The sequence below is a fragment of the Parasteatoda tepidariorum genome, chromosome 10 (assembly GCF_043381705.1).
Source record: "Parasteatoda tepidariorum isolate YZ-2023 chromosome 10, CAS_Ptep_4.0, whole genome shotgun sequence".
Taxonomy (NCBI): domain Eukaryota; kingdom Metazoa; phylum Arthropoda; class Arachnida; order Araneae; family Theridiidae; genus Parasteatoda; species Parasteatoda tepidariorum.
The window spans coordinates 59,006,755-59,028,864 of NC_092213.1; the positions used below are offsets into that span (position 1 = coordinate 59,006,755).

General features: G+C 30.4%; 1 protein-coding gene across 1 annotated transcript in view; it reads left to right on the top strand.

The window, feature by feature from the left end:
• The window catches only part of LOC107443070 (neprilysin-2), a 103,476-nt gene that overhangs the window by 65,673 nt on the left and 15,693 nt on the right, over window positions 1–22,110 (top strand). The window contains exons 6-13 of the mRNA XM_043046407.2: window positions 2,489–2,700; window positions 4,597–4,776; window positions 9,691–9,777; window positions 12,523–12,647; window positions 13,761–13,983; window positions 16,406–16,504; window positions 18,684–18,761; window positions 20,624–20,727. Coding sequence (XP_042902341.1) covers window positions 2,489–2,700; window positions 4,597–4,776; window positions 9,691–9,777; window positions 12,523–12,647; window positions 13,761–13,983; window positions 16,406–16,504; window positions 18,684–18,761; window positions 20,624–20,727 — 1,108 coding nt within the window. The remainder of the gene's footprint in view (window positions 1–2,488; window positions 2,701–4,596; window positions 4,777–9,690; window positions 9,778–12,522; window positions 12,648–13,760; window positions 13,984–16,405; window positions 16,505–18,683; window positions 18,762–20,623; window positions 20,728–22,110) is intronic.

Consider the following 22,110-nt stretch of genomic DNA (forward strand, 5'->3'; position numbering starts at 1 on the left):
TGTAATTTTTCGCACTGAATCGAAAGAAATTTAAAACAAATGCACGCTGTTAATAATTTAGTTTTTATGAACGTTTTAATGCACACAATGTATGAAAATAACACTTTTTACGTATACCTACAAACACGCTTGAAATTGCTATATCTAAAAAAATGAAGTATTGTTTCCGTATTTTGTTCTTCTAAATCAGGGGTTTCCAACTTACATGAGGCCGGGAGCTGCAATTAAAAACACCAGTCAAATGCCGGGCCGCAACTTTATCAAAATTTTATATAGGACTTTTTTGTGTTTGACGGAACATTAAATATTACTGTCAGATTTTTATCAAACTGTACAAAACAAACGTATTGAATTACNCACCAGTCAAATGCCGGGCCGCAACTTTATCGAAATTTTATCTAGGACTCTTTTGTGTTTGAAGGAACATTAAATATTACTGTCAGATTTTTATCAAATTATACAAAACAAGCGTATTGAATTACAAATTAAAATTAGAAGTAGATTTTTAAGCAACATACACGATTATTTTTGTATTTGAATAAATATTTTCTTGGATGCAAAACCTGAGAAATAAATTTTTTTACGCCGTTGGTATTTTAAATTTCACAGAAATGAAGAAATTAGGTTTTTTTTTAAAAGAAAGAAAAATATTTTGAACCCATATAGATTTTTTACGAAAATTGTCTGCAAAAAATGACAACTAATATATTTTAGTTCTCGGGCCACAAAAAAAAGGCTTCGCAGACCGCCAGTTGGTAACCACTGTTCTAAATCGAATGAACTTCCCCTTTGAATGAAATTCATCCTTTATACCTATCCTCACCAGTAATTTCTATTTGACTACTAAAAACTTCCTCGGAAGTGAGAATAAACTTCAGCCATCCATATTAAGCGAAAGCTATAACTTTTAAAACAATTTATAGATTTATTCATATTTAATTCCCTATTTAACTTCTTAAGAACTGATCGCAAAAGAACCATTGATTCTCCAAAAATGTCCCGATTTTTTAGCTCATATAAGCTGTATAATTTAAATACAATTTGTGTATATATAAGTGTAAGTATGTGAAAACCCGTCCATAGTGAACCTTTAAGGGACCGAAACTTTGGTTCATTATTACCGGGACTTCACTATAATCGTTCTGCAAACAATTTTAGCTAATAGTTCCAAACTCCCCTCCCCTTTTATTACATACTATATAAATAAATAACCAATGAAATGAAAAACAAAAATGACTGAAAAATAATACGTAGTAACAAAAATGTGTTAACTTTTATTTTTTATTACTCTTCGTCTTGCATACAAAAAAAAATTAGTAATCCTTAGCTGATGAACAATCTTCAAATATGGAAACACTTCCCGACTCTCCGATAATTTTTCTCGATATTATGTTATTCCGCTTTTTTTAAACATCTCTAACAAGCCATTGGAGTGCATAAAAGTAGTCTTACCATATTGCTTAGCAAATTCATCGGCTTTGACTTGAAGCATTTGCCCAGATACTTGAAGATAGCGGATTCCTTGAATGCTGAACCAATTCAGTAACTTTTTCAATAATAAGCAAACAAGGAAAAAAATCCTTATTGATACATTCCATGCTATAGATGGTTTTAAAAATCAGTATATGCATTTATTTCGCAGTAGAAATTTTAAAATAATTGCAAAAAAATTAAGAAAATAAATCAGTCGAAAAACAGGAAAAAGTTCATAATGTCCAACTTCCTCTTTTTTCTTGGTTCACTATATCCACAATAAATAACATTATACGTGTAACAAGGCACGAGAGCGAACATTTCGTTCACTATATCCGGGAGTTTGCTATAAACCGTGTTCACTATTGCGGGGTTTAACTCTCTGTACTTTTTCCATATTCTTCGTTGCCATCTTTTCCCTGCAATCAACAACTTCAAATGGAGCTACATGGAGAAATAATAAAACTGAAAATATAAATTAATGTGTACTCAGTTGCTTTACGCATTTAATTTTTTTTTATTTGTAAGTTTTTTTAACCCCTTAACGATCGATTAATTTTCAAGATAACGGTCATAAAAGTGCCTATTTTTTTGGCTTTTGTATTTGTATAACGCATTTGATTATTGCTGACATCTAGTTTAAAATAAACTAACTATATGCAATTACCTTAAAAATATCCTGGTACTACCATCTGGTGTGTAAAATGAGAAATAAAATATTTCCCGGGCAAAAGAAATGAATTAGCTTTATTCTTATTGGCACGTTACTACTGAACACTCCAGCCAGCCAGTATCACGGGAGTGAGAAATAGAGGGCGAAACCTCAGCCCGTCATTTTCATGGGAGCGAGAAGGAAAAGTATTAAGTTAGTTTAAAACAATACAGCAGTATTGTAAACAGTAATTTGAAGCTTTGTAAAATTTATTCGTACATCCAGATTGCTTAAAAAGCTAGTTATTGTTGGTTTTAATAACTATTTGGATACTGAAAGCAATCCATTTATTTTATTTTTAAGCCCAAATTGAGATGTCGGGCAATGGACCTTTAGAAAAAATAGTTAAAGATATTGGAGGATGGCCTGCTGTGGACGGTGACAAATGGGATGAAGAGAATTTCAGTTGGATGGATACTTTATTCAGCCTCAGAAAAATTGGATTTGGTCATAATATTTTGTTGTCCGTTTCGATTGGACCGGACATCAGAAATAATACACGCCACATAATAGATGTAAATATGTTTTGTTTTTTATTTCTATTTATGAGATCCTAATTCATAAATATCTGCTTACAAATTACTATGGGTTTTGTCTGATTAAAGATGTAAAAATAATGCAAAATAAGCTCTGATAAGTATTATAAGAAACAGTTTAATAAAATACTCTAGGTTTAAATTTTGCAAGCTATGCAATCCGATTTAACTACTAGAAACCTTCAACAAAAATGGAATGTTTCAGTTTTAATAATTCATTTTGAGACAAAATTAGGTAAAAATACAAAATATTTTAATTAAATATTTTACGTTCAAATTTTGAAAAATATTTTGAAACATCTTCATCTAGTAGAAATTGTAATCAAAATAGAATGTGTCAGGTTTTATAATTCATATTACGACAAGTCAATAATATCAAGATGTTATCGAAATCAAAGTTATTACGGTATTAGCATATCATTTTAATCTCAAAAGAATTAAATACAATATAGTTTTAATTGAATTATCTTCAATTAATGGCGAGCAGTCGCTTATTGGTATAAACATCCACCGAATAAATAATTATTCAATCCCAGAGAAATCATGAAAAACGTAACTTAATACCGTGTCTGCCTCTGAATTTAAGCGGATGCTATACCACAAGTGAAACTTTCCATGGCAAACTCTGTTTCACCTCCATTGGTATTTAAAAATTGGAAGTTTAGAGAAGATTGAGTTCAGGTAAACTTAGTGTAAATCTTAAAGTTTTGGAAGCTGAAAAAATGACTTAAAAATATCAAAATGCAAACAAATTTTTACGTGATTACTTTTTCATTGCGTAAACCAGACTTATCTTGCCATAATTTGTTTGTATTTTGATATATTTTTTTTCAGCATTCGAAATTCATGGTTTACACTAGATTTACCTGAACTGACTTTTCTCTGAATTTATTTATGCAGTCGAAGGAGGATTTGCCATGAAGAGTTTCTCCCCGGGTATAACACCCTCTTCATAACCACCTGACTTAGTTTTTACACACAATTATGCAAGGCGGGAGTGCTTATTCCTGGATTTCCACTTTTCTAACAAGACTCACATCTTTGGTACGGGGTTTAAATCAGGTGGTTGTGCAGGCCATTCAGGATGTAAGATGCGTTTTTTCAAAAAATCTCTGATATATTTCCTACTCCGATGAGTTTTAAAGTTGTCTTTTTTTAAAAGATAGGGATATCAGCAGTGCACTCACTAATAGTGAAGATGTTTACTCAAAAGAAACAGAATGTTTCAAAATAATTAATTAAGATTGTGGTAGCTCAGGAGATTGAGCGCTCGAATGAGCGCTCGCCTGAGTTCGAATCGCAGCAATAGTTGGTCCATACGAATTCTACACTCAGCTAACACTGACTGCAGTGCTGATGTAAAATATCCTCAGTAGTAGACGGATCATGGGTTAGACTTCCTTGCCATCAGGCTAACCGTAGCTTTTCGTCTCCATGTTACGCTAATGTGGGTTAGTTCAATCAAAAAGACCTCCACAAAGGCAAATTGGATACGGAGTCGAACATTGTTAGTCGTAAACTCAAAATTGAATCTGCTGTTCAACGACGGTTATAAAAAAATTATTATTCACAATGTTAAAATAGACAGGATGGTTCGGGTTAGTTGTCCCCTCAGCAGCGAGAGGACTTAATTAATCCATAACAAAAAGTTACTCCCAAAATTTCACAGAAATTGTTAAATAATGTTTCATGATTTCTCTAAGTGTGGATGATTTTTAATCCAGTGAGCTTATTTATTAGTATTAATCAATTTTGGTTTTCTTGCTACCTTTTTTATATTTCAAAACGCGAATAATATTATTAGGATGAGTAGTTTTTAACTGATCAAAGTCTAAATGCTTTTTTTTTAAATTTAAATTCTTGGATATTATGTAGTTGGATCAATCTAGTCTTGGAATGCCTGATCGCAACTACTTGCTAAAAGGGATGGAGGATCCTCTGGTATCAGCCTACTATCATCTGATGGTAGACAGTGCAGTACTACTTGGTGCAAACAAATCAAGGGCAGAAATAGAAATGAAGGAGGCGCTGAACTTTGAGATATCTCTCGCTAATGTAAGTGGTAATTTATTTTAGTTATTATACGTTCCATTAAAAAGTATTTTCGAAAAATGTTATACCAGAAAAAATATAATTATTGTTGCAATTACATTTTAAAACTCTCCGAGGTAAAGAGAGTAAAATAAAATTTAGTGCAACAAGCGAATATATTTTTATCTGAAGATCTAATTTTCACGTACTAAAATAGAGGGACTGGCTTTAACCCTTTGAAACAGAGATTTTGGAAACATATTTTTCACACTTTTTTTTCATTATTTTGTATTAAATTAGGTCAAAATAAGTGAAAAATATCATATTTATCACTTTAATTATTTATGGTTATCAAATACAACATGAAAAACCGGTGTCTTTTTCTGCGTTGAAGGTAAATCTGATCATTAAAGCTGTTTCACGAATGCTCGGTCATCATATGAAATACTTGTTTGCGAATACTATGTATACTGCTGTGAGTTTGTGACAGTTGCTGATGATGCTTAAGTCAAGTTTAGCCTATCTAAAGCCAGAACTGCATATGTTTATTCTGAAAATAGCGCAAAACATTAATATGGAGAAAAGCCATAATTTTGTGAAATTGAAAAGCGTTTGTGGCCTAATTTCTTAATATTTAAAGACTGCCTCCGATGCAACATGATATTGGCTCATAAAAATGTTCAAAAACTAAGAATAAGACAGTAATTTTGATAATATTCAACTTAGTGGAAAAAAGCCGCCAAATTAATGATTTTTAAAAAAATTTATTAACTTTTAAAATATTTAATTTATTTGTTCGTTCCAAAGTTCAGATAATTCTTCACGGCAAGATTATATATATATAGTTTAAAATCATCGCTTTGTTTCAAGTGTAAGGCATTTAAACTGTAGCTTTTTAATTTTCTTTGGCGACAGAGATTCGAAAAGCCATGTATCAAAAACCATTCACTCGTCGCCAACTGATCGTTCATAAACAAAATGGCGCGTTAAAGTCAAACTAAATCTCTCCACATGAGTTATAATGTTAATTAATGTGAAGTTAATTAAATACAAAGCCATAACGCATATCGAATTTGTTAAAATATAATTCTTTCTCTTCTACATCTTTTACTTAACTTAGATTTATTATTTATTTATGCATTTTATTGTGACCTTGCTTTATTTTTGTTTTGCGTGCCTGGCACAATTTCGATGCATAATTAGTTTGTTTGCGTTCGACATGGATTCGTGCTTGTCTTTGTGTTAAGTAGAAAATATCTAGTGAAAGAACTGAAATCTTAGTGAAAGAATAAAAAATGTGTCGCTTAAGAGAATTGATACTTGACGGACTTGGCTTACTTGAAATAGAATGGAAAGAACATTTACTAACGTAAGAAAATGTCACGCTTCAACAGCCATTCAGAATCGAGATATCACGCTACGTCACTTGCTGGAATCCCATTGCAATCAGATTTAATATGGAATAATATCTAAAATAAATACGACAGTTATTTCGACACTAAAGTTATCTAGTTCTTAAGATAAGATTAAAAACACACTCTTAATATTACCCATACAACGTCATTTTTAGTTCAGAAAATTTATTATTGTTCCAAAAGCATTAGCTTTAGAATATGATTAAAACAAAATCTACATTTCAAAATCATATAAATATTTGTCCTTTTTTAAAAATTATGCATCAACAAAAAATTGCAAAATAATAATAAGTACTCGTAATTTAAAGTTGAATATATTATTACAAATGTAGTTAAAAAATTAGATGTTTAAACAAGCATAAAATTTCAATATTTCAGATTATTGATATTTACTACAACAGAAAGTTCCATCATTTCTTCTTCTCCGTTCTTCTTGGTTATTGTATCTAATCTATCCTGCTGCATTGAAACATGTTGCTTCCTGAATTGATTGTTTTAAAATTTTAAAGTTACCTTTATAAAATTGAAATTGAAAACAAGCATACTAACATGCTTATCAACACGTGTGGAAATGAAACAAAACCCACAATTGAGTTTACATCTTCATTTACTTATTTTTTTCAGATGAACTGGCTTCGAATTTGCATAATTATCCAATTAAGCATAACAAACTTGAATTTATACCTTCATTTACCAACTAAAGACTACTTACTATTTTTTTCGATAACAACAAAATCTGCTGCTTGAATATATTTCCTGATAGGATAAATAGCAATAAGCTAGCAGTAGCTACCGAACGAGAATTAATCAGGATAGAGATTTGGCGTTTGTTTATGCTTACCTTTTGCATTTAAAACATCGTCCATAAACAACGTAGAAGCATCAAAATTTGGCGGTGAAACTTTCTTAATTTATTTTCCCTTTCAATCTTTTCAGTTAATTCGGAGTACAATGCAATCAAACTTCCAATTAACCTTTCTTTTCTTCCTTTTTAAAGCAGTTTACTTATTTTTTTTCATTTGGTTCTTACTTTTTGCATTGAAAACATCGTCTACAAACAACGTAGAATCATCAAAATCTGGCGATGAAACTTTCTTAATTTATTTCACTTTCAATCTTTTCAGTTAATTCGGAACATAATGCAATCAAACTTCCAATTAACCTTTCATTTCTTCCTTTTCAAAACAGCTTAGTTTGCATATCTTTTTCTGGGTCAATATTAATCATCTCCCACTCAATTAGTAAGGTATCAGAAGGTAAACAGTACAAAGAGATTTCACCTTTAATGTCATAATCAAAGTTGAACAAAAAATCATTGTTTTTCCACTGTGAACTGTGACGAATTATTTTGCCGTTTACATCCAGCAAACGAGCAGTTATCCAAGTATTACTGTCGACTTTTTCCAATTCCTTTGGAACCAGATGAAAATATATGCTTGCAGAGCTGGGACTTTTCCCCATAAGAGCATGCCATTTGATACCGTTTGAAATGCTCAACCGTTTTTTTCCGAAGCAGTAAAAACTAGGTGTTTTTACCGTAAGTGTGGAACTTAGCGTGAATCGTTCTATTTTCCATCTAAATTTGAAAGGTTCAATTAAGTGAGAGGTTTCAAAATAATGCTTTAGGTTATGATTATCAACAGCAGCCATAATGGTTTTTGAACTACTGTTAACAAGACAAACTTTAGAAATAAAGAAAGTTTTTTTACTTTAAAAATTAATTTAAATATTTTCACGACCTACAGCACATTATTTTCTGATAAAATATTTGATGAAAGCAGCTTATCCTTCTTATCTAAACTCCATTGAAAATGAGATATTCTTTTGTTTTATCTAAAATATCTCAAAATGCGTTGTTATAGAACTTCATTAAAGTCATCACTTTGCAAGATAAGTAAAAACAATTGGTTTCGTTTTAGCTTTCCATTTAGCATGTGATAAGAAACTGACAAATGAATTAAAATAAACTGAACTGAATTAAACTAAGATAAGCATAGACTCTGAAAAATTGAGTGCAGAACTGAATGCATTGTATTGAAAATGCAAGTTAAGGCTATAGATATGATGTATTAATCTAAATTAGGGAATAAAAATAAAAAATATTCAAAGTACCATATTTGGATTTTTAAAAAAATTATAGCCAGTATTCTTTGTTACCCGGAAATTAAAAAAAATATTTTTCCCATCTTAATTTTAATATCTTGTGTCATTTTTTATGTTTAGCCTATATCGTTATTTGTACAAGCAAATATTTTTGCAACTACCATTTATTAACTTTTAACTATATGTTCTAAGCTCACGAGACAGAAATAACCCTAAATAAATCACGATAAATATCATCAAGCGCAGATGAACATTCTCAAAACAACACAAAGATGAGCCCGTGTTATTTTGAGAATTTTCAACTCAATGTGGCTTAAATCCGCTCTCTAAAGGCCTGGTTTCTTAGGACAGGACGCCGTCAGTTGGAAATCAGCGCTAACCTCTGATTGGTCCATTTGTAAGTTTGATAGTATACGTCATCGAGTTCAAGATGATCGTTCGATGACGTACACTATCAAACTCACAAATGAACCAATCAGAGGTTAGCGCTGATTTCCAGCTGACGGCGTCCTGTCCTAAGAAACCAGGCCTTAAGGTGACCATTTGCATGAACCAGCATATTTGTTTTGCATTCTGGATGATCCGGTGTAACCTTTCAATCAGCATCTTAATGAGGTTTGCACAGTTGATTTCCTTATTTTTCAAGATGATAGCGGCTTATTTCATCGGGATAGGAGAAAATTTGACAGCTTTACGAACACTCACAAATCCATTTGCATCGCGATTGGCCAGCAGAATCATTTAGACATTTTGTGGGGCATATTGGATGCGTGAGTAAAGCGCCGAAACTCTTAAATTGATGATTTTGCGCAATAAAAAACTCAGCAAATGCTTTAAACTGGATGGGGTATGCCTGCAAGGCTGCGAACACCTTTTCTTACGAAATTCAAGTGGTCATTAATTCTGTGAAGGATTATCTATCTATCTATGTATCTATCTATCTATCTATCTATCTATCTATCTATCTATCTATCTNATATATATATGACTGATATTGATCACATCATACTCATGTGTCCACTGCTGCATCAACAGCGCTCCATACTCAGAAGACAACTTGACATCAAGGCTACGTCTTTCTCATACTGATGGAAACTTCAGACAATCACAGACTACAATCATTTCTGCAATTCCTTAAAGCTATTCATCTTCTCTAAACTGCATTCTATCTCTCACTATGCAATAAGCGAGTTATAAGCAAAATACTGCAAAGAACAAAGAATGCCCGCCAGTCGTCATCATCATCTGTGAAGGAATTGCATGGAATTTAATGATGCTTTTCAAGGGGTGATTCGTTTTTTGTCCGCTTAACGTATTGGTTAAAAGTTGTCCAATTTTGTGGAAAAAATTATCTTCAAGAATGAATGAAAATTAAAAAACCACATTGAAATTATTGTAGTATATTTTTCTCTTGTTTCAGATATCAGTACCCAGAGAAGAGAGAAGAAATATCAGCAGACTTTACAATAAGATGACTGTGAATGATCTCTACACTTTAGCACCAAATGTAAGTTATTTTATAATGAAAATCTTAAAAAAAACTACGAAGTTATAGAAATAGGAAAGATGGGGAAGAATAAAATACGTGGGTTTTAATTATTCAAAAAGTGTTATTAAAAAGTATGTAATTAAAGTTTTTAAGAAAAAAAAACTTAAAATTGTATAGAGTTACTGGTATTGTCCCAATATGCGATCTACCTGTGAAGTTAGTTTACGGATCAATAGATGGCAATACAGATTATATGCAATACAAAATGTATGCAATACAAAATGTATACAGTATATATGCAATACAAAAGTATGATGGAGTATATCAGGCAATGGCATTTAATCTTAATTAACATTATGACAGGGTATGCCTGACAAATGTCTACCAGGTAGTGGCACAGAATCTTAAAAATCATCAGTGTAGGGTATATCGGGGTGCGGTACTTACACTTAAAAAAGAATTATTACTGGGCAGTGATAATTATCCTTAAAAAAAAAACATCAGTGCAGGGTATGGCAGCCAATGACACTTTACCTTAAAAAGCAATAGTGCATGGTATAGAGGGCAGTAGCACTTAACCTTAAAACAACATCAATGAAGGGTATACCGGGCAAATGTATAACGGACAGTGACAATAAAAGGGCAAAATTTTAAAAAAAAGCTCAATGAATAAAAAATACATTTCGATTTCACAGTTAGATCGCATATTAGGATCATATCGAATCCCCCCCCCCCCCTCTCTATTTATATCAATTCGAGAAAATTCAAAAAGGTTAGCAAATAATCGTCTGACTGAAGCCTGCAGATAGTGTTAAAACTATGTCAGTTTCTTTTGTGGAAAAAAATATGTAGTTTTTATAGCTTACTACCAATTATTTTTATTAATATCTTTAAAAAATTAAAAAGGAACTACAAAAAAAAGTCCTTCAAAAGAAAAAATAAGGACAAATTAAGAAAATTCTACGCTTGAACTCATATATCTTAAGAAATTCTGCAATGCTTAGCATCTTTTTAGATTTACACCGACATGAACTAACTTTTTGGTGTGCTGTTGGTTTTACTCCATTGCGCGTCTTAAATATGAGGTAATATTTTTGAAACTGGAATAAGTTCATTCGGAGGAAGAAATTCAGTATTTACTTTGTTATTTTCAGGAATGAATTTAGTTTTCTAGAATTTGGACAAAGAGATAAGTTGAAATATGAAGAAGAAAAAAATGTTTTTCTTCTTTTTTTCGATATTTCATAGCTCGTTCTTGTTACGAGGTAAAAAAAGTAAAGAATCAATAAATCGTTATTGATTAACACTACAAACTCGTACATAAAACTTGAAAACATATACCGTCTCGATTATTAAAAGCAAAAGTAAAGCCTTCCGGTAACCATATGTCATGGGCCAAGATTCATGGAGGTTAAGGCTCCACAATTTCATACTCTACGGCATGATTTCAGCAATGTGGTTAGCAATGCGCCTAAAGCTGCCTTTATTTCAAAGAGCAAGCTGATACCTATCATCAATATTAAGCTGGAGGAGCAATCCACCTCTGGGGATCAAACCCCAGTACTTCACAATGATAGTCTAGTTTCTTAATTGTGGACCAATCCTGGCTAAAGCTAAATTAAATTTAAAATATTTATTTATTTATTATTTGTTGCTCTTATCTTTGATTTTACGTTATTAAATTAATCAAAACATTTATTTAGAAGTTTATCTCCTTGAAGTAAAGATTGATTATACTCAATAACTTTTGGCATACTTGAAGTCAGTTCATGATAGTCGAAAATTTACTCACAGTCAAGCAATTTTCTCTTATACTTATCTTTTTCTGGGAAACGCAAAAATCCTATTACTACAATACCTATAGTTAGTTCCCTTGGTGTTTACTTTAGTAAATTTGGTACCTATTGAAATTTTATCATAATACCAGAAGTCCCTATTACCAAAATTAAGCATTATTGGAATCGTAAAATGATTTTTTGCGGTTTCCCTGAATGTATAATTACTTTTTTTCATTAATTTTTTAATGCACAATTTTTTTTTTCATTTTTAATTATCATTGATTTTAAATTATGCAAAAACGTTCCAACACACAGCTGTAAATAGAATAAACAAGTGTTTACAAACAATTTTAAAAAGACTAATTCTTCAACGCAGCCCTCACGTATGCCATCCAAGACGATTTTGAAACTTTATCTGGCACAGCGAGTAAAAAATAATTAAATATTAAAGAGCGTGGTGTAATCTGCAATTTTATTTAAATAGCATTCCTTATTGACATCATCGTTTAAATATTTTGAAGGAAAAAAATTGAGTTGTTTACAGTTTAAATTATAACAATGTCTACTGCTAACACCAGCGAGAAAAAAATCATTATTCAAAGGTCCATCTCGAACTAACTAATTATGATTTTTTAATAATTAAGATCGGTAGCTGCAATAGCCACTGGCTAAATTTCTCGATGGTTTAATGGAGCTATAAAAGACATTCAAACACAAAGATATGCAGACAAATTCTTCATTGTATTATTATAAATTATTGTATGACTAGAAACATTAGTCTTAAATTATAGCACTTAAATTAAAGTTCTATCTTAATTACATATAAATAGATAAAATGAATTCTGAATGCACGTAATAGTTTTATTCAGTATAATAAAAAATTGCACATTATAAAATTCGACTTATATTTCCTATAACATAATAATTGCATTTTTTTAAAAAATTTTTTAAATTATTCATGTATGCATATTATTTTATTAATTAGGTGGAATGGGAAAAATATTTTAACAAGCTGCTCATGAACCAAATACCAAAAACAGAAGAAGTCATTGTGATTGTTCCAGACTATGTTAAAAATTTAGAAAAATTATTACAGTCAACGGAAAAAAGGTAAGAACGTCTAAACATTGTTTACATTTAAGCTTTATCTATAATTATGAACTTTTAATATCAAGCATTATTAATTTTTCATTATATCCTTAATAATAATATGGGAAGAAGACTAAAAAGGGTTAGAAATACATAAAAAACTAAGGAATAAAACTGATTTTAGAAAACAATGAAACAGAAAAAAAGCTGCGAAAAACTTTGAATGTCTCTTTATCAAAATTAATATAGTAGCACCGTAAAAAAATTCATAACTTTTAAGTGTGATTTATTCTATTATAGTAAAATAATAGAATAATCTTCTTTATAAATATTATATATAATATACCCTCTAAATTCTATATCCATTCTTTAACTTTTGAACCGCTTCAATTATAGTTAAAGACATGATGTCTAGGTGCAGTAAAGTAGCTATGAACGACGTGATAAAATCTCTTACAGCGCCACCTTTTACAAAACTGAGGAATTAGCTTACAAAGCTCGAAATTTACGAGATTGGAAAAAAACGTGAATTTCGAAGTTGTTGACATTATTTATTTAGTTCAACTTCAGCCTTTTTCAATCAATTTAAGATAACGATCATCAAGTTGGCATCTTTTACAGCTCAAGAAGCACGATTTTTAGCGAAAAATTTAAGTGATTAAAGAACAACATTTTTGATAGAAGTTCACCTGTGATCAAACGATTTCTTACAACAAAAAAAATTTTGTAAAATAAAAACTTAACATTATTAAAAGCTTCCGAGATAACGAAGTCATGAATAGCTTGCTTGTTTTCAAGTTTAGTTCAGAATGGAGTAAATTTTGACCATATAAAAAAAAATGGTTTTTGTCAAGAAAAATTACCATATAAAGTTTAAACTAAAGACAAATTTATTGAAAATTATAGAGAAAAATAAAAGAAGAAAATAGACAAATTAACTCAAAACTGATTAACGTATTTTTGTCATAATATCGTAAAAAATAGCACTGAATTTTTTTCAATACTAAATAAGAAAACTGTTACCTATTTTTAAAAAAATTTATGATTTTAAGGTCTTTCTCGTTAAACTTAATATCGGTACCCCTTAGTTTTGCTATCATTATTATAATAACATTATATTTTAATGGTTTCCAGAGTTATCGCCAATTATTTGATGTGGCGTGTTGTTGGCCAAGCTTTTCCAACTCTTCACCGTGCATGGGGTGAAATCACTCAACACTACAGCACAATCTTAACTGGCAAAGTAAGTCAGGAGGCACGATGGGAACACTGCCTTGGCACACTATCTGGCAGTCTGAGTACAGCGTTGGCATCCCTTTATGTGAAGAATCACTTCAAAGACGGGAGTAAAGATTCGGTAATAAAATTCTAAATAAATATTAGTTATTGGTTTATTTATCCAGCCTTCGCCACTTCTCAAACTTAATATATTCCACCCTGATCTCAAGGAGGATAATTAGAGCCTCTAATGACTCATTACATCAATTATCCACCTTAATATTCATTCTGTCAACCTTCGATGTCCACCCACATATTTTTTTTTAAAATAATCGAACTAAAATATGTTCAATTCATGATATACTTAATCGATTAGTTTATTTTTAGTTCAGAGTACTTTGTACCATGTATGTCTTATAACCTCGAAACTAATCCGTTTTATTTTTCTAACTCTCTATCAAATAAGAGATTTGAAACTATTCACTTTTACATTCCTGGAAAAAAGAGGTTTGAAGATTTTCTCTTTTAATGCATGATTATATCAGTTTTTAAAATCGAGAGTTCCTAAAATTGACCTGAAACGTATGAAAGGAATAGTCTTTCCAAATTGCTTTGGCGTTCTATGGAATGGCTTGTGAGAAACTTAGAGGTGTTCTGTACATGATTAGGCTAAGCATATAATATTATAAAAATTCTCCTATTTTCTGTTTTGTCTAAAAGCATTCTATAAAGTAATTAGGCATTTCAAACATTGACTGTGGTGTAACTAACTAGAGGCAAAATATAATTAGGAATTTGTAACCTAAACAAGAAGTGAAAAGAAAAAAAAATATGATGAACGAAACCGTTCTGTAAGAAGCAATTTTCTAGGTAAATACTGACACACTTTAAAATTAAAAATATATAATTTTTTATGAATTAAATTATAATTCTTTATAACTCATCACAGTTGCAGTAATGCACTTTAACAGCCATTGCCAAAGTCTTTTAGCTGTTAGCCAAATCTCTATCTTTAATTAGGTCAATGTCTATGCTATTGTCTCTCTAATATTAAGCTATTATATTTCTAATTCCCCAACAGAGCTATCAGCCACCAAAGATTTATCATGTGAACTCGTTACGTATGCATTCATACCGAATCTCAAAAATCGAACACATAAACCCCATTTCTATATCCACAATCGTTGAGTAGGAGTTGTATACTACATCGTAGATTTACTTGAAATTAATAATATATTTAATGAACATCATGGAAAACCTATGCATGTACAGGGTGACACAAAAAACGGTAACTTTTATGGAACAGAATCCAGTAAAGCCTGGCAATTGAAACCTTAAGTTTGTTTCTTTTTTTTTTTTTTTTTAAATTACGTCCTTTAAATGCCGTCCTCCGGTACGAATGTATCCTTGAAATCTGATGTTGAGATTCCAGATTCTTCATTGACGAAGTTGTAAAAATGTCCCACTGCGCAGCCTCCAAACTATCCCTGTTTTTTATGAAACACACGCTGTTGCCCGTTCCACTGAACCATGGTTACTAAAATGGCTAAGTGTTTACTTGCTCAAGGTCACTATCCCGCAGTGCTGCCACCTGCTCGTGGCTGCCACCATTCATTTCAAAAATTCCCATCTCTTTGTGTCACCCTGTACTTAAACATAAACATTATTTAAAAAAAATTTACTTAAGATAGAATATGTTTGTTTTTTCTTCTTATTTTAAATTTTGGTTTGCAGCTAGCATTGTGATATATACTTAACAGCCACATTTATAAGAATCGTACAGAGTGTTTTAATACAGTGGTTTCGAACTTCCAAGGGGAGGCAGTATCGACTGGTCTTAATGCCAGAAATGTGATCGTACGTCACTAGAACGACTTATCTATCATAAAATTCCAATAGTTGAATTTTCATACTATCAGTCATTTCGAATTTATAAAATACACCATAAACAATATATAAACTTACAAATAGTTTTTTTTTTATTTATAAAAAGTCAAGAAAATGAGAATTAATAATAATAATTGTTAGTTGTATACAGAGTAAAAAAAATATGTTCAAAACTAACAGACTATGATTAAGTTACCGTTTTTCTGGCTCTATAGGGACTTCAAAAAGCTCAGTAATTTTTACGGATGCGTTTAGTTATAATTTTGGTAAAATTAACATTAAAAGAATGTTTCATAATATAAGATCAAATTTAATAATGTTGTAATTTCATCATGGTACCTTAGTGCAAAGCCATTTAGTCGGTAAAATGTTTTTTTTTTTTTTTTTTTTTTTTTTTTTTTTTACTAAATGTGTGACATTAAAAACTAAACTAATATTAAAACCAGAATTTTTACTAAGCCGTTGTCACATAAACAGAAAAAATGCTAAATGAATGCTTTAAATTCCATATATTTAGACTTTTATTATTAGAATTACGATTTGTTTTACTAGAAAAGTAATTACACTACAGTAAGATAATTTCCCCAAAATTATTTTCTCCGTGTACTAACAACAAATAACAATTTTCATTGGCTTTATTGCTGATAAATAGTAATGGCTCTTATTTTCGACAGGCATTAGAAATGGTGAATTATATCCACAGAGAATTTCTCAACATATTGTCTGAAGTTGACTGGATGGATCAACAAACAAAAGAAAGAGCGAAGGAAAAGGTATTTTCATGAAGTTTGTACAGGATTCTTCCCACTGGTTCTAGTATTTTCGTTGATATCTGTTCAAATATTTATTGCCTTCTTTTAGTTTTAACTAGGATTTACCCATTGTTCATATCAAATTAAGCAACTTCTCAATAACAACAGTTTAATACAAAATACTTTAGCTATATGGGGGGATTTATCCTCTGATTATCATCGTGCCATATATTAAATATTAGATTTTCAAGCTACTAGATACTATGTATTATCTGGCAACTGGATTTTCAAGCTTACTAGATATTACGTATTATCTAGCAGATATATTTTAAAGCAGATACTATGTATTATCTGGCTACTGGATTTTCAAGCTTGCTAGATATTACGTATTATCTAGAAGATATATTTTAAAGCTGCTCGATACTATGCATTATCTTTCAACTGGATTTTCAAGCTTGCTGGATATTGCGCATTATCTAACAGCTATATTTTCAAGATGTCAGATACTATGCATTATCTGGAAACTGGATTTTCAAGCTTGCTTGATATTGCGTATTATCTAGCAGCTAGATGCAACGTATTATTTAACAGCTGGATTTTGAAGCTGCTAGATACTACAATTCAGTTACAACTTCATTAAATGAAGCTTAAGAAGAAAAAAAGATGCTTTGTTTTTTAGAATTCTTCTTGCATAATTCATTTGAGTTTATATCTGTGAAAAAAAAGAATTCGAATGCCTGCAGGAGATTTGTTTTCAGAAGTTTGTTAATATCGCAACAAGAATTATAATGCTTCCAAAAAGATATTCAAGTTACTAGATAATAAGTATATTAAGTAACGTCCACCCTGAATACAATTCTATGGAATCTTTTTTTTAAAACCTCGATTTTTAAAAAGGAAATTTTTTTAAAAAAAATAGTCAGCAAATTAATATTTCAAAGAAAAATTAAAATTGTTCCAAAATTCAATGAGTAGGTTTTAACAAAAGCTAGAATGAAAACATGACAACAAGTTTGATTGGTGAAGGAAACAGATAGGAATCTCAAAGAATCATCTTTCATCTCCGGTCTGTTTCCTTTGGCAATCAACTATGTAATGATGTTTTCAGACCCACCTTCTTCAATAAAAATTTGCCGGATTTCGATTTTTTGGCATTTTTATTTTTTCCAGTTTTCAAATTTGTGGTCTCTAATGGGTGGGTTTCTGTAATTTCTTCTTCAGCAAGGATTCTAAAACTGCATATTGAGGGCAGTGACTACGGAACACCTTTACGTTGAAGCATACTAAAAGATACCTACTCTATGCGTAGTTTTCTTTGAATTTAGCTCAATTTAGTTAGAAATTGTATGAAGAAATTAACTTTAAACCCTCTAAGACGGCAAAACTATTTTCTTAACAAGACATTCAATAATTTTATATTATTGTTCCTTTATATTATTTTCTTGACAGTTCTCTACATTTAGCTTTAAATGCAAATAATTCTCACTTATACAAAACCTTAAAATTCTATTGAATACATTCATTATTAAATGATCCGTGTTTTTTTTATCATTTATTATCACAAGTTTTAAAAAAATTTCAATTCTTTGATAATGAACAAAATTTGTCTTCTTGAATTACACGTCTCGTAAAACCTAATTGCAGTTTAGGACATGAAATTATAGGATTTACTTTAATGAGCACATCCATCACATTGGTACCGGATCAGGTAACGGTAATAAGCACTGACATCCTAATTGCTAATATTTTTTACCATAAAATGTTATGGTAAAAAATTGATGTATCGTAATTTTTACTGTAATAACTATATTACTGTAAAAACTAACGTGTAAAATTTTGCGGTAAAAATAAATGTTATGGTGAATTAGATTTTACGATAAAACGGCTTTTGCGGTAAAACGGATTTTACGGATGCTGTACTCAAAATACCAGTACTTTTTACACTAATTTGATCCGGATTATTTTACGTTTAGTTACATTCTACTTCGAATTTGCTTTCTAACTCAATAAACAAATAATTTTTGTTGGAGCATTGTTAAAAATTATGCAGGTACATTCAGATTTTTATGAAAAATTATCGAAAGAAGCATCACTTGGTCCAAGCATTATTTATCGATTAACGATACAACCTTCCAAAAATACGCAATGTTTCAATCTATTATTTTGTAAGCTCATGAGAAATTATATTTTTCTTATATAGGCAGAAAACATGGCCACATACATTGGTTATCCGAATGAATTGTTGGAAGAGTGGAAAGTATCTGACATTTATAATGGGGTAAATAACTTTATTAGTGTTCATCAGTTAATAAATGTTTTATTTTATTGAAAATCAATCTTACTATTTCTTATATTAATTGTCTTGTATATTTTTCTATTAGGGAAACAGTTATTTCTTAATGTCCCATATGGTATCAGCTAAGAAAAGTACTTGCATTACAAGCAAGTAAACTGAAAAATATTTTTTTTTTTTAAAGTTGATAGTTCTATCTTAAAAATTACTTCTTAGTTGACTCTCAATTTATTAAAAAAGCAAACGAAATATCGCTAACTTCCGATATACACCACTCCTTTTCGAATCTAGTAGATTATTGCTAGTTCATTCATATTTCTCACAACAAAATATGGGGATTGTTAAAGCAAAATGATCAATGGTTAGAGTACAGTTAGTGTTGGGCTGACAGGGGGAGGTTTCAGTAGTTTTCATCTCTTTGGCAGTTCAGGAAAATAAGTATTAGTTTCTCTAAAAATTCCTTTCTAAAAACAAGTTTGATACAATTCTACTTGGTTAGAGAAGCCCTTTGTCTTTTAAATGAAGTTTAAATTGACAAGATTGCGGTTATAATCTTTATTTCCTTAAATCTATTTATGTAAGTAGTAAGAGCATTACTGAATATTTCCTAAAAATTATACTAATAACGAGTACATAAGCATCAGAGTAAACTTTTAACTATAATATAATAACGCGAAAAACAAAATCAAGGGCAATTAAATTCTTTTATTCATGCAGCAGTTTTGATGATATGTCATATGCAAGCATAATCATAAGGAATATAAAAAATCTCCGCTACTAATAAACTGAGGGAAGAAAAAAAAAACTATGATAAAAACTACCAGAAAATAGTAAAATTTACCATTTTTTCTGGCTCAATGGGAATATAAAAATAATCGGTAAATTTTTACCATAGTGCTTTGGTAATGACTTTTGTAAAATTAGCAATAAAATATGGTTTTTAAATGCGTGACAAACTTTGGTGCATGTGGTAATTTTATCATGATACTTTAGAGCATGTTGTGAAAGATATTCTGTCAAATTTACTTTTCAGTTTTGTATTTTTTACTAAATATGGGATAATAAAAACTATTATTTTGAAAACCTGAATTTCCGATAAATCATTACCGGAAATTCAGGTTTTCGAACAGAAAAATTGCAATTTGAATAGTTTAAATTCCGCATATTTTTATTTTTATTACCAGTTTTATTTTGCATGTAGTACGATAATTTCGCAGTATTTAAACTTATACGCATTTAAAACCTTTTTAAAATATTATTTGTGATGAAACTTTTATGCATTTTAATCCATTTTAATATAGTATTTGCGATGGAACTCATCCACATTTTAATCCTTTTTAATATATTACTTAAGATAGACTTATACACATTTTAAACCTTTATTATATGCTTTTTTACGATGAAACTTTATATGCATTACAATCAATTTCTAATATATTATTTGCTGTGAGACATATATGCATTTTAACCGTTTTATAGTATATTATTTGCGATGAAACTTTATATGCACTTTTAATCTTTTCCAATATATTATTTGCGATGAGACATGTATGCATTTTAATTCTTTTTGAGATATTATTTGCAATGTTTCTTTCCTTTTTTCACTTACTAATTTTTACTAAACACCAGTTTCATGAGTACCTAAATTTGAGAGAATGTTTCCCTTTATTCACCAGAGAAATGCAGAGAAAACTACTGATTGAAATGTGAGTTTCCATATTTATGTTTGCGAGAGAATGTACAAAACAGCCTTAAAATTTCTAAACTACAATGAAAATTAAATATGTAGATATTTTTTAAAAATTATTTATGAAAAGTTTCATATAAATACGATACTTTTTTTTCAGCTTGTCTTAAACTCAACAAGTTATTTCGAGAATGTACGAGTATTGAGGAAATGGGCAACTGATTATGTTCTGTCGCAACTTCGCAAACCCAACATCAAAGGAGAGTGAGTGGTCAAATTTTACATCTAAGACAAACTTTAAATTCTCTAATTTATAGTTTTAAAAAATTGATCTGATTATATACCTTAAAAATCCTTATTTATGGCACACTCACTTTTTGTATACAACGCTTTAAAAAGCAAAGTAGTGTTCCTTTTTCAGTTAATATGTAAAGAGCACATGGATTATCGTTGGAGTTTGTTTACCTTACGAGCTTAAATTACGAATATTATTAACAATGTTATTAAACATTCGTAAAATACAAACAAGCGTATAAATTTTCTTTTAAATTGCGCAAACAGAATAAATGATCGGAATAACTACTAAGTCGAGTGATACCTTTGCTTGCAAAAAGAAACAAAATCTGCGTTGTTTTGTCTGTAAATTATGAAAGATGTCTAAATACGCTATTGAGAAAAAACGAAAGTTGTACAGCTGCTTGTCGTGACACTTTTAATGTCTGTAAAAAAATTAATTCCAGACAATCGCTTAAAAGCATTTAATTTTCCAATCGGAACACATTAACCCCTTCCCTCTCACCCCCGTTAAAATCACGTGTTGAGTTTTCGTTTCATATTTCTCGTGCTCGTGATATTTTCGGGCTGGAGCACTCAAAAGTAAACCTTAAAAAATGCTTAAATATATCCATTGCTTGTGCCCGGAATTTTTTTATCTCTTATTTTACACACCAGGTGGCTGCACTAGACTATTTTTAATGTAACTGGAGATAGTTTATTTTTAACTGGATGTCAGCACTGTCCAAATACGTATATGTATTTCGTACTCTTATATCAGCTATTTATGCTCTTTGTAAATACACGTGATTTGTGTTCTGTGATAAAATATTTTTTAACATTGAGCACTTTATGGCAGTTTTTCCCAAAGTGTGGTACGCGTACCCCCAGGGGTACGGGAACAGTTTAGAGGGGGTACGCGTTCTTGTGTGAAATATCTTGCAACAAACGAAAATTTTAAAACAAAGCTAGCTAATTCAGCTAAAATCGAAAGCAAAATAAAAGCTAAATTCAAAAACAAAGCTAGCCATGAAAATTTACGATATCGTATTTTTCCATTGGCTATTTTTTGCAGAGTTAGCAGTTAATATTAAGTGGTGTCAACAGCCAGTTGTGATTTTTAACTTTTGTGCTTTTTTTATGGTAAAAAAATACGTTAATTTTTTTTATCAGTGGTACACAGCGTTACGAAAAATTTAGAAGGGGTACACTAAAGTCATAAGTTTGGGAAACACTGCTTTATGGAGTCATAGCATGGAGTACATATGGAGTTTTAAATTTCACACTAAAAAAATTTTCAAAAATCAAATATTGCACACACACCTTTTTTATATAATTTTCTTGAATAAAAAATTACGTATTTTTATGACCGTT